Source organism: Schistosoma mansoni (assembly GCF_000237925.1).
Source record: "Schistosoma mansoni, WGS project CABG00000000 data, chromosome 2 unplaced supercontig 0120, strain Puerto Rico, whole genome shotgun sequence".
Taxonomy (NCBI): domain Eukaryota; kingdom Metazoa; phylum Platyhelminthes; class Trematoda; order Strigeidida; family Schistosomatidae; genus Schistosoma; species Schistosoma mansoni.
Window position 1 is genome coordinate 739,155 of NW_017386000.1, and position 12,964 is coordinate 752,118.

Genomic DNA, 12,964 nt, shown 5'->3' on the forward strand with positions numbered 1-12,964 from the left:
GTTACTAGGTCATATGGGATCGTACAATCTGTTGACTGCCGAGCAACATAGGTTTCGAAACAAGCATTCACGCTTGAACAACTTATTGCGAGAGAGGATTGGACAGCAGTCCTAGATAACGGACTGTCTGTGGATGTGATATCCATAGACTTTAGCAAAGCATGTGACAAGGTTTCACACTTGAGTCTTATGTGAAAACTCTCGGGCTCCGGAATAATAGGTGCTGTACAGGAATGGACAGCAAACTTCTTATGTGACGGCACACAGAGAGTAAGAGTTAGTGGGACGCTACCCGAATGGAAGCCGGCTTAAAGTGGTGTACCCCAACACACCATCTTAGGTCCCCTACTTTCCCTTCGTCACGTTGATGAATTGCCGCTGTTGCTTAAGTTGTCAACATCATTGTTTTCGGATGATGTCAAAACCTGGAAAGCAATCAGAAGTGAGATTGATCATTTTGATCTTCAAATTGACCTAGACGAATTAGTTAGATGGGCTCGATGTTGGGTCTTAGCGGTCAATTCTAAAATGAGTGTGCTCATGCACATCGGACACAGTAATAGTTACTAGTATACTATTTATGGTATATCTCTTCCATGTGTGCAGGAACATAACGACTTAGGAGTAATAATAAGTCACGACTTGAAAACAAATGCACATTGCAACACAGCGGCTGCCTAAGTGTTTCGTGAGCTATGGTCACTTCTCCTAATATTCAGATGCCTTGACCAGATGCTCTGAACTTTATATACCACCTATGTAAGACCGCACTTAGAGTACTATATCCAAGCAGCTGGCACATTTCTGATTAAGGATAATAACTCACTTGAGCGTGTTCAACCTGTAGGAACAAAACTAGTGAAGGGTTCTTCTAAACTCCCTTACAGTGAGTGCTTAAAACGCCTAAAACTTTTCCCCTTTGCGTATCGTAGAACACGAGGTGACCTTATATTGGCATCTCGTATCTTTAATTACGATATGAGTGTTAATATGTCCTATCTTTTTGACCCTCTGACAATTATAATCTTTGGGTTTATAGAAAGAAGGTTCAGAAACAGCGATCTAATAGACATAAAGTGAGGTTCCGCTTTTCTCATTGAGTGGTCAATGACTAGAACGCCTTACATGAACAAGTGGTGTCAGCCACATCAGTAAACGTTTAAAGGAGAATCTGAACTTTAACTGGAAAGCAAAATGTCATGATTAACACATGTCCAACAGACCATTATCCTTATTACCAAAGACTAAGGACTGAGGTTTGAAATTTCCAAGAGCGCTATTTCGTATGTGTGAGTTACGTGCCTGCAGTTAGTTGTATCATGGAATCAGCTGAGACAAAGCCAAAGAAATTAAACAAACCAAAAGGTATTCTCGTGAGCTATCAGTTGTTATTCTGCTTCAGACACACCTTTTCACCAGCAACGTCTCAAGTCATGGAGACCGATTCTAACTGCTAGAAATGCGTTTCCAATATTTCTCACTATTGGGTTATTATCTATACCAGTGGGTATAGTTTTACTTACTTTCTCTAATAGCGTAAGTTTTTACATCGTTTCATTACTTTGGTAAGGTCTCAGAAGTTGTTGTGGAGTATACTCACTGCGAAGATACCGTACGCCATACACGATGTTCTGAGTTGGTCAGACTTCCTGAGTTCTATAGAACATATAATATATGTTCATGCAAAGTCGAATTTGAACTTAAGGAAGAATTCAAGGTGAGTATTTCATGAATTTGCGTCGTTTAAAATACGAAATAAATTCCACAGTAGGAATGTTATGTTTAATGTTTTGCTTTCTGCATGTATTACTTACTGTTCCATATGACCCAAAAATGTTCATTTCAAATTGGCATGGTCACTTCAATTTTATGCAACCGTATCAGCTTGATTATCACTTAAATTTAGGAATAATGTTCTTGCCATTCATCGTCACTATGATTTTGTTTATCACCCATGCAACGACAGTAGAATTTTAGTTGGCTTATTGCTTCCACCAATGATTTCCTCTACATTTTTGCTAATTAAGGTTTTCCGTTAATTTTGGTGGTGAAACTAATGCCACTATCATTGTTGGGTCGATAATTTGTGTTGCTAGTACAAGTATAACATGTCTACTAAAGTTGGCACGGGAATTTTATTCTACGTATGCTACTTTTTTTAGTTCACCGCATACGGTTAATGTATCCATCCAACAAAATTTGGCTTACATAAATCAGTTCCCCTACGTTACAATGCTACTAATCGGATCATACTCCGGTTGCCGTACGTATCGTTAGCCACAAAGGAACTACGCAACTATTCGTAGTCATAACACTTGGAATACGAACTAAATATATTGTAATAATTTCAATAAAAAATGGCTGTAGAATTTAAAAGACTCTAGCGTTAACGTTGTATGGTTACATTAACGTGATTGTGAACCGTAAAGCATGTCTTAATTGATTTCGGGTACTATTGATTTTCCGCCATTTGGTGTGACTGGTGTTATTATTATTTTTATTTTATTTAAACACATAAATGTTGGTACAAGGAAGCACCAGATACATTTGCGCAGCACAAATCTCATTCGATTTGTGTGAGGGCTGTGATACTGCCCAGGTGCCCAAACTGAAACATGTGGTTTTCTTAGGGGACCACACCCGGAGACTTCGACCTAAAGGTCTAGCCCACAAGGCAGTGGAGAAACGTTAGGAGATGCAGTCCCATGGTAGCCGGTGACCAATGATTGATTCATACGCCATTTGTTCCCTCAGGGTACTGGAGCCCATGTGCACCATTGGTTTGGAATCAGGGTTTTCCAACTCTCCTAGGTGGACTTTCCGTGTCCACCGACCTGGTTAAAGCTCCGGACATTCGCTTTTCGTCCTCTCACTTTCGTAAACAACACCCCGCCACAAAAAGGCAATAAGTAGGACTTCTCTGGCAGAGGCCATATACCCGTGGCCATGTTAGAGCATTTCAAGAGGGCGGGCGGACTCTCCCCACTCCCAGCCGTACCAGGGCATTTGGGGGCACTGGTGTTATTACACCACAAGAAGAAACCGCTTAACTATATTGGACTATAATTCTTGCTTACCTACACCCTGTGATTATACTAGATTGTTTTAACATATAATTTATCTATTGGTTCTCCTAAACTTGTTTTCAAAATAACTCAACTCACCAAGCACAGGTTTATGTGCTTAGCTTAGAGCTACACTGAGGGCTAGTGATTTATTATAGCTGTTCAAACAATGAACTGGGATGGGATTTGTTATTTGAAGTCAAATGATTTTGTCGCCAAGCGTCTCCTCTTTTGGCCTGTAGTTGTTTTCAAGTTGTGCTTATTCAGTTTGATCAGATGAAATTTAAGGTTAGATTGCCCATTCCTATGTATTAATTTTTGAGCCATTAACTTTTAGTTCTGCCGTTTTATTGTTTTGACCTACTAGTATAACCAAATAGCCATCAACTGTAACTTGAATAACAAGAACTCACTCGGACTACTTCGGTTGTTATATTTAGTATTATTCGTCCCTTGAATGTTTAACAATCTAATAACTACATACTTAAACATTTGCTTCGATTATTCTTTTGCCACTGACGTGTTAATTATTATATCTGAATCGGTTTTCTGTTGTTGAAACTAGTTCATACTGTAGTTTATAAATAACAACAATATGTTCAGCATTACATGTGTAAACAACCGCAATTCAGTAACGTATGATGTTAAAATATTTAGTGCTGACATGAATCATTTGTAAGTAAAACTAATTATTACTAATTGCCGCTTGAGTTTTTCGGTCACATTTCCGAGTTGGTAAGTCATCAGAACAAACCCTGTACTTCCACTGTATGGACAGTTGAGAGTGTTCGTGATGTTCAAATTTCTGGAAGAAATCGTTTCCATTCTGTGTAGTCTTTTGTTTCATATATCACAAAGCCCTCTGTTATGTTTTATCACGCTAACTTTGACTACTTCTTGTGATAATTAGGAGTATTTGAATTATTATACAAACTAGGAATCCCATAAATAGCGCAATTTAATCAAAAAGTACTAGATGAGCACGAACGAACGTATTGTATTTGGAATTCAAAACCAAGCAGTCATCAATCACAAAGGAATCATTGGTTCATTCAAACACCACACTCCCCCAAGTGATCCTGATGCTAACTAGCTAAACGCATCTGACATCCCAATTATCACTTCTCATCCAACAACAAGCTACAGTAGACAAATCTAAAACCACTTGTTATAGGTGTATGCTCTGTTCCAGAAACCCAGGAAGGACGAGTTTTTTTGTTCACCTCACCTCAACTCTCCAGTGTTCACATTTAGGCTATTTGGAGATTTTATAGACGTTTTTCCAGTTACCTGTTCCTTGATGTTTACTGTTGTGTCGGGCGGTGTCTAAAATCTGATACTGATGCGGTTTGCTAGGCGCTACCCCCCAACTGAAAACTTAAGCGAGAACACAAGAGTGAGCGAGAAAGTGTATTGTGCTACCAAATAAAGTGCACTAATAATCATTCACATATATGCCACCACTCTAATACTTAGGAAATCGATCCATTTCTTAGCCAATGAAATGCACTTGTCCTTTGGGTCACTTCCGATTGCCATCGGTTGACCTCTTCATCAGGCTACTTTTGATTGGTTCTCCATATTAATTACTAATGAGTCAGCTTAGTTAATAGGATTTCTAGAACCCTAGTATCTGCGATCACCAAATATCTAATAGGGTCATAGACAAAATGCTCTAGAAAGAGCAGGTTTATGGTTTAAATAAATGTGAGTTAATCAAATCTACACATCTTTTCAGACATTTTAAGTTCATTAAATTTATTGAGTCCTGCTAAAGTAATTATTTTTACCTTATATATAAATTCATTAATCATGAAGTAAATAAATAACGTTGTATGTGATCTTTTTTTATCTGAGGGTCAAGTGTACTTTTACTATGGCCTGTCAAATTTCTTCCAAAACCATCGCCGCTATGTCATATCAAAGGATGATTACCAGTTACATGGTTCAGTAGAAACTCCAAAAGCAAGTTGTGAACCGTATCGATTTGATCCGAGTGGAAAAGTCTACGCCCCCTGTGGAGCTATTGCAATGAGCTTATTCAATGGTAATTTTGATACCACTATCCTTCACACTGATAAATTTCCGAAATCTGATGTAATAGTAATTTACAGAAATTTTTTAAATTTGCCGTTTCTTCTGATTGTCAGTATGTAGTAAGTTACTTAGGCATCTAAAACACCAACATCGATAGTGTTTCCGTTCTATAATGTCCAAACCCCGAAAAACCTGACACATTTTCTCCTTATTCATTGTATGTTTTCTTACGAATTGTAGTTATCTCTCACAACTAACCGATGATATTATTTATACATCGTTTCATTTGTATATGGCGTGAAGGCTCAGGAGTTAAGGAGTTTGACTTTCGGCTACTAAGTCCCAAGTCCGAACTCTATTCCATCTACTTTAGTTTAAGCAATCGAGTAACATCATCACCCCTCACACTAAAAGTGTGGCTCATCACCAAGCACCTGACGAAGAAGTTAGTAACTCGATAATATAAAATGAAAACAATCTCGCGCTGTTTCAATAAGCGGTTCCGTATAAGTTCGTGGGAATATTATAAACTGTGGCTCACAGTCTTTGCGAACTTGAAAAGAGGTTCATGAATTGCATAATTGAGAGAGTTTAAGGTTTCTATGAAACGGAATTAATAGACAACAAACTATTTAAAGTTTTGCAGACTCGAATATATCATAAGTTCGTTCAAAATCACCATTTTAATGGTATAACTTATAATATGCTGCCAAAAACCTACCTTATAAAACTTATCACCAAGATATAGGCAGTTATAAGAAAACGCCTTCTCGTAAGTATATTGTGCACACAAATTGATATGACCTGATCGATAGAGGTACCTGCTGGAGATGTGATATTCGTGAGAATTATTATACCTGAGAAAATACCATCAGCGGGTTCCAGGGAATGAAAAAAGGGTACTTGGAAGTGACAAGATCTATGTAAATCAAACAGCTGATTGCTTTTTTATTCTCTGTAGACATAATATCTTTTGGCTAAAGAAATCATGTGCTAAGGTAACATGGTGGTTGGAGGTGGTCAACAGGAAACCCTGGACCCGGGTTTCGTGCTACTTGGCACTCGTCAGCAAGGTGTACCTGTAATCTTGAGGGAACTGATGCTCCCTGGCGGATTCGATCCCGTGTCACTCAGTTTCACAGTCAGAGACGTTACCACTGAGCTATTCGGGCCGCGACGAGTGCCAAGTAGCACGAAACCGGGGTCCAGGGTTTCCTGTTGACCACCTCCAACCACCATGTTACCTTAATATATATAGTGCACGCAGTGTCGAGCCACCTAGACTGGTGGCCACATTGCAACTTGGTCGATAGCATTCGATCAGCACTAAGGACTTGACACGCATGAGATTGATCACCACCCAGTGATCAATCAATTGTGAAATCATGTGCGTTTATCTGAAGTTACCCACATTTCGCTTGGTTACTAAGATGCTGGAAACAAGTGTTTTGAGGTCGTTGCAGTTTGGGCCTACCAAATGTAGAATACTATAAAAACCATCTGGATTGACTCTTAGTTTTAGATAAGTAAATAATGTGGTTGGGAGAATTAGGAAGTGGGATTCGTATTGATGGACTAGTTGTCAATGAAACCTCGACAAAGTAGTCGATTCAGTATTCTGCTGACTTATGAGACTACAGCAAAATGTTGGCAAACGAACAAAAGAGCGAGTATAGTGCTCAACAGTCAAGTTATTTTTACTTTATAGTGGTATGATTCCCCTTAAAAATACCAGAAATGCACAGTTTAGGAGAATTTGACCTTGTATACCGGCATAGGTTTATCCATGTGTAGTGGGACCTCTCGGCAATATATTCTGAGTTCAGGTAAGGAGATTAAAATCCTTTGTAGGATTCTAAGCACTCACTGAATGATGCTAATAAGCTATGTGTCATGCATATCATGTTGCATAGAGTAAAATTTGGTTAGGAAGTTAAGCGTAAGCAGAATAGCGAATGTCATGGACCATTATTTTTAGCAATATAGAGACGTGTAGACCATCTAGATAGGCCAATGAATATTCTAAAATTTAGTATTTAAAAACCAGACGACATGATTCATTAGGATGTAAATTCGCTCATTGTTGGTTTTTATCTTAATCTTCAATATCTCATTGAACATCACCAGTACATTTTTCATGCTGTTGCAAAGCTCACAAACCCAACTATTATGAGAAAACAAAGCAACCGGTTAATAAACAAAGTAATTGTCCATACACAATCTATCTCTGATTGTTAGTGAAAATCGATTATGTTTAGTGACCAGATATTCTACTGACTGGTCCACAAAATAGCTAATGTATTTTAGTAGGATCATTTATGAAATCGTTCTTTATTTCAGACTCGTTTACTCTAACATATCTTGGAAAAAGCTCCGAACCCCTTGCTAAACCATTACAAGTTCCAATGACCAATAAGGGAATCGCTTGGCGTACTGATGTTGAAGAAAAATTTGGTAAACCACCAGCTGATTCATGGGCAAACACAGTAAAACCACTTAGTTGGAAAAAGTCAGCTCTTGAACGCTCATCTGGTGCATATAGCGAAGATGAAGAGTTATTAGTATGGATGCGTGTTTCAGCACTACCAACATTTCGTAAATTATATCGTCTAATCACTCATGTCAACGCTTTTTCAAACGGTCTGCCAGCTGGAATTTATAGTGTTAATATTGAGTACTGTGAGTACTGATTTACTTTTACTTATCTCAACGTGACTGATATGTTTTTCGTCAGTTAAATCCTCTCAGTCAAGAGAAATTTAGTTTCATATGCTCAAGGCTACAATTTTTCTTGATTCATCTAATGTAATAGTCTTACTTTATGGTCCTTGTTGATAAGCTGACTATCTAAATGGCAGCTGGATCTTAGATACGACAGTAAAGCTCGGTAGAGTCATATCAAATCCCATATAAGGAGGTTATAGGTCACTCTCTTTATCTCTTGCTTATCTTTTCTGAATTATTGTAATTTTGTGTTGTTTTTGGCCATTTTGCTAACCCATTTTTATGGAGGATGGTAAAAACAAAACCTTTGGATCCATAACAAGAGTAATTTCATTGAATTAGAACAAATAAGCTTGAAATGGAAGATGAATTTGTTTTATTTTACAGCTTCTTACCTGCAAACCGTCTCACATGGCAACGAAATTGTCATAAGTAATACTTATGGATTTATGCTTTAAACGTATGAATTTATTTATAGTTATAAGATAGTAATTTGACTACGCGTAGAAAACAAAATTTGTCAACTACAATTGAAAACAAGTAATAATGTATATGAGTTAAAAAATGTGATCGTTAAAGGAATGCACAAATGGTTGTAAAAGAAAGAAGCCCTAATAGACTGAGAGATTATGTAGTTTCTCCGAGTTATTTAAAAAAAAACTTGCGAGGACAAACCAGTAGTATTAATCTGGTAGTTGGAAATAAATTAATTGGGTAGTGTAGGTTTTGTCATGTTTTTCTCTCTGGAAAGGTCGAACTAAAGGATTCCTCAAAACTCAATAGAATTGGCATCTTTCGTTCCTTTGGTATTGTAATTGGTTAAGACGTATCTGTTTACTGACCGATGTTCATCGGATGCCTTGGGATTGCACTAGGAAAAGATCTTGTTTCTATTCAAGATCTTAGATTCGGTCGACAGTAGGTAACGCAAAATCTGACTCATATATGAATTGGTCCGAATTATCACACCACATCAACACACTAAGATGAGTACTAAGTCATAAGTAGTATCAGTTATGATAAAAGCAATTAGGCATAACGAATACGATTCAAGAAGGATGAACTCAGAGTATAAAACATATAACTTTTGTATCCAGGATCTAGAAATGGACAGTGAATAAATCTGCACCGTTGCGACGGATTCTGAGCAACATCATCCAACATATATACGAAATCGTCACAATAATCATTCATATATTCCGTAAAGGATAGTAAACACCCACTCACACGGTCCAGATCAACAGTCAGTGACTTCATTTACTGATGCCGACTTAAATACCTTCGTTTAACTTTTCGACTTATTACCCTCTCTAAGTCTGTGTAAATTGGGAAATATAGTTAGCGGGCACATGAGCATAATACCAGGGTAGGAAGTATATGGTATCGCAAAACGCGACGAACATGATAAGCGGGGAACTTCTCACTAGGTTTTTTTCCTATCAATCATCTTAGATACATAAAATTACTGGAATACCAGATGAATCAAAATTGGTTTATTCTCAACTGTCAAATATTAGGGATTTTAATATATCCATTGTATTGTTTCATCATAAACTTGTTGGTGTCATTTGTCCATCCCAGACTTAAATCCGTGAAGTCATAATTATTATACTTCACAGTAAAAATTACTCTGGAATAGATCTGGCCACTAATATCAAACAAGGATGATGGTCTGTGGCTAAAGCAAGAACTTAATTCATTAGGCTATGGTTATTGTCTAACATGGGTTATAACAACATTTACTTTTGTAGATCCAAGACTTAATAATAACACCATCTCAAGATGTGGTTGATTGATAAATGAGCTGAAACACTTTTTTAAGAGTAATATTTGTGACTTTTTCTTCGGCAATACAGGCACATGGCACCATAGTAACCCCAATGAATTTTTTCTATTATTTTTCTACTTGTTGTAATCTAGATATTTAACTCACTATGTAAAATTATCAGAGTCTGATTGGATGCATGTCTGTATATCAATGTTATCCATCTTTCCATTGGTTGTTTACACAAGCAATCAATAACTTATCTATATTCGATCAACACCCTTAAGTATCATATGAATTTTCTTGACACTCATTTCTTTTTTATGCGTGCTTGCGGATTTTAGTAATTATTAACAGTATACTTTCTTTACAACTGGTGTTCTGGCTTTTGAATATCCTCGAGTAAATTCATAATACTACTAAGGGATTCGACCCGTTTTAAATACTCAGTTAACGAGGTATTATTTATTGGAGTCAAATAGAGAGGAATTAAATTCTACAGGGTATTGTTAAACAGAATGAAGGACTCCGTAGACTCCCAGCTTCGAGACCAATAGGCTGGGTTCCGTAAGGATCGATCATTTGCAGACCAAATCGCAACTCTACGGATCATCGTGGAACAATCAATTGAATGGGATTCATCACTCTACATCAACTTCATTGACTACGAGAAAGCATTTGATAGCGTGGACAGGACAACACTATGGAGGATTCTTCGACACTACGGCGTGCCTGAGAAGATAGTCAATATTATACGGAATTCCTATGATGGATTAAAATGCAAGATCGTTCATGGAGGACAGTTGACAGACTCGTTCGAGGCAAAGACCGGTGTCATGCAAGGTTTCTTACTCTCACCCTTTCTCTTTCTCCTGGTGATCGTCTGGATTATGAAGACGTCAACATGTGGGGAGAAGAACAGGATACAATGGACAGCTAGGATGCAGCTGGACGATTTAGACTTCGCATATGATCTGGCTCTTCTACCACACACACACACACACACGCCATCATTCAGAGGACACAAGCGTTTATTAACAGTTGTCTACGCATATACTTCGGATCCGTTGGTCAGACACTATCAGCAACAACCTAATGTGGTAGAGAACAAACCAGATTTCAGCGGAGGAAGAAATCAGGAAGAAGTGCTGGAAGTGAACAGGACACACATTGAGGAAATCACCCAACTGCGTCACAAGGCAAACCCTCACATGGAATCCTGAAGGCCAAAGGAAAAGAGGAAGACCAAAGAACAAAGTACGCCGAGAAATGGAGACAGACATGAGAAGAATGAACAAAAACTGGATAGAACTAGAAAGGAAGGCCCAGGACAGAGTGGGTTGGAGAATGCTGGTCATCGGCTTATGCTCCATTGGGAGTAACAGGCGTAAGTAAGCTTCTACAGCACTATGTACAGATCATTCCAATAGTTTCATTTATTTTTATATCCATAAGCAACCAGTTAACATTAAACTTTACTACAAAATTTTCAAGTATTTTATTTCTGGCAAGTAAAATCATTTGATTCTGAAGATATATTTTTTATATTTGCGTTTTACAAATTTATCAAAAGATTGCATTCAAGTTCATGTTATTCCCCAGATTTACTTCTGCTTGTTTTTAATATATATCCAGCTTATCCCGTCACTCAATTTGGTGGCACTAAACGAATTATACTGTCTACTATGAGTTGGTTAGGTGGCCGAAATCCAACATTAGGAATATCCTATATTGTTATGGGCAGTGTGGGTCTTATTTTAGGTCTCATATTTTTCATTCTTCACTTTCATACAATGAAGTAAGTTGATATTTTTTTGCGGAAGCTTTTCTTATTTCTCTTTCGAAGATGCTAAGTCTTAAAAAGAAGTGGGTAGTCAATGTTGTCTTACTATTTTTCGTAACAATCTTTACTCGGTTTATTTTTTTCTCAGGCAATCCGAGTTAAAAGCAGAAAAATAAATCTAAGAAATATAGTTTGATGAAAGCGAATGAAAAATATTAAATAACATTAAAACTGAAGGGCAATAAGGAATACTTACATCTGCACTATTATCATTAGTTTCGAGTTCTTTCACCAACTGAATATGAAAACAGGGAATAATTCAACCTGAAATTTCTTTATTTGGGACGGAAATGAGTACACATGCTAATGGTGCTTGATTGCATTAAATCTATACTTAAGGCAATGCTCGGTAGCATAACATGTTAAATATAAAGAAAGGGGAGGAGATTATTCCTGAATATTCTGTAGTTTCATTAATGTTTTAGGTTTTTTTCTTAATCAAATAAGCCTGGTTCCCTTAATACCTACAACACTAGTTAACTGGGTTTGAATTTTGTTGGGTTATTATAAAATGAGTAACCAAACAGTCATGTAATATCAGCTTGAAAAGAAATTGCCACGGCACATAATTAGATTAAAACATTTTAAAAGTAAACCATCAAATGTTATACTTGTTAAATCAAATAATATAAACACTAATTAAATAACATTCTTTACTGTTTACTTATTTTTTGTACAGGCATCGATAACCTAGCGCTCGTAAATATCAAACAATTTTCCGTACGAAAACTTGTTAATCATTCCATAAGATGTGAAGTGCCTTTTAGTGATATATTTTGAAGGACCCTTTATGAAGTATTTTTTATTTATAACTTTTATTTCTTTATGAATTAGTAATATTCACTCCTTTAAAAACAAACATATGAGTTTTTACTTTTAAATGTGATATTTCCCAGATTTTTGGTATAATATACTGTTATTGTATATGTTTCAATCGGCTTTTTTGTCGGATAATTTGCTATACCGTAGACATACATCTTATCTGTGGCTTCTGTTAAACTTAAGTTTAGGCAGTCAGTCATCTACAACGTAAGACCACGCACATATATGCATCGCTCCAAGTTGCCACACCGCATTAGCACAATGAGATGAGCGCCGAATTCATAGAAGTAGTTACTTCAATGGTAGTAATATATAAAAAAGATTGTGTATAAGGATATGATACAGGGGGAAAATTGGTTCGAAGAAAGTTACAAAGTAATTCTAATCTCACAGTTCAAAGGAAGACAAATAGTGTATACACCTACACCATTGTGATCGATTCTGAGCCATGTCACCCAGATTCTCCAACCACTGGTTACGATAGTCGCGCAGACCTCAACCAAGTGGTCTGCATTTACCAACATGGCTCAGACCAGAAGTTAGTCACTTTATGGACTGATGCTATGTTTCGGTTTGACCGCCTCCAACTTCCATCCATCCCCAACTGGTCAACATTGCACGCCGTGGTAATCTAGTCTAGCGTATCATTGTTTAAGTTTTTTTGACTCCTAATTAAGCACTGAATGCTCTAAATTCTTTCGATCTACA

The 12,964-nt window shown here is 37.1% G+C and overlaps 1 protein-coding gene across 2 annotated transcripts; it reads left to right on the top strand.

Annotated features, from left to right (window-relative positions):
- Window positions 1–1,285: 1,285 nt before the first annotated feature.
- On the top strand, window positions 1,286–12,366 carry Smp_014020.1 (cdc50-related; the record flags this gene model as incomplete). Of its 2 annotated transcripts, XM_018791579.1 has the most annotated exons (7): window positions 1,286–1,365; window positions 1,403–1,536; window positions 1,571–1,717; window positions 4,923–5,112; window positions 7,443–7,781; window positions 11,227–11,389; window positions 12,114–12,366. In XM_018791579.1, 7 exons carry the CDS (start codon window positions 1,320–1,322, stop codon window positions 12,121–12,123), a joined length of 1,029 nt encoding a protein of 342 aa, XP_018645288.1. In that variant the 3' UTR covers window positions 12,124–12,366. The 2 variants fall into 2 exon arrangements, with proteins under 2 accessions (XP_018645288.1, XP_018645287.1); XM_018791580.1 differs by lacking the exons at window positions 11,227–11,389; window positions 12,114–12,366 and having other exon boundaries at window positions 1,320–1,365; window positions 7,443–7,806.
- Between the last annotated feature and the right edge of the window lie 598 nt (window positions 12,367–12,964).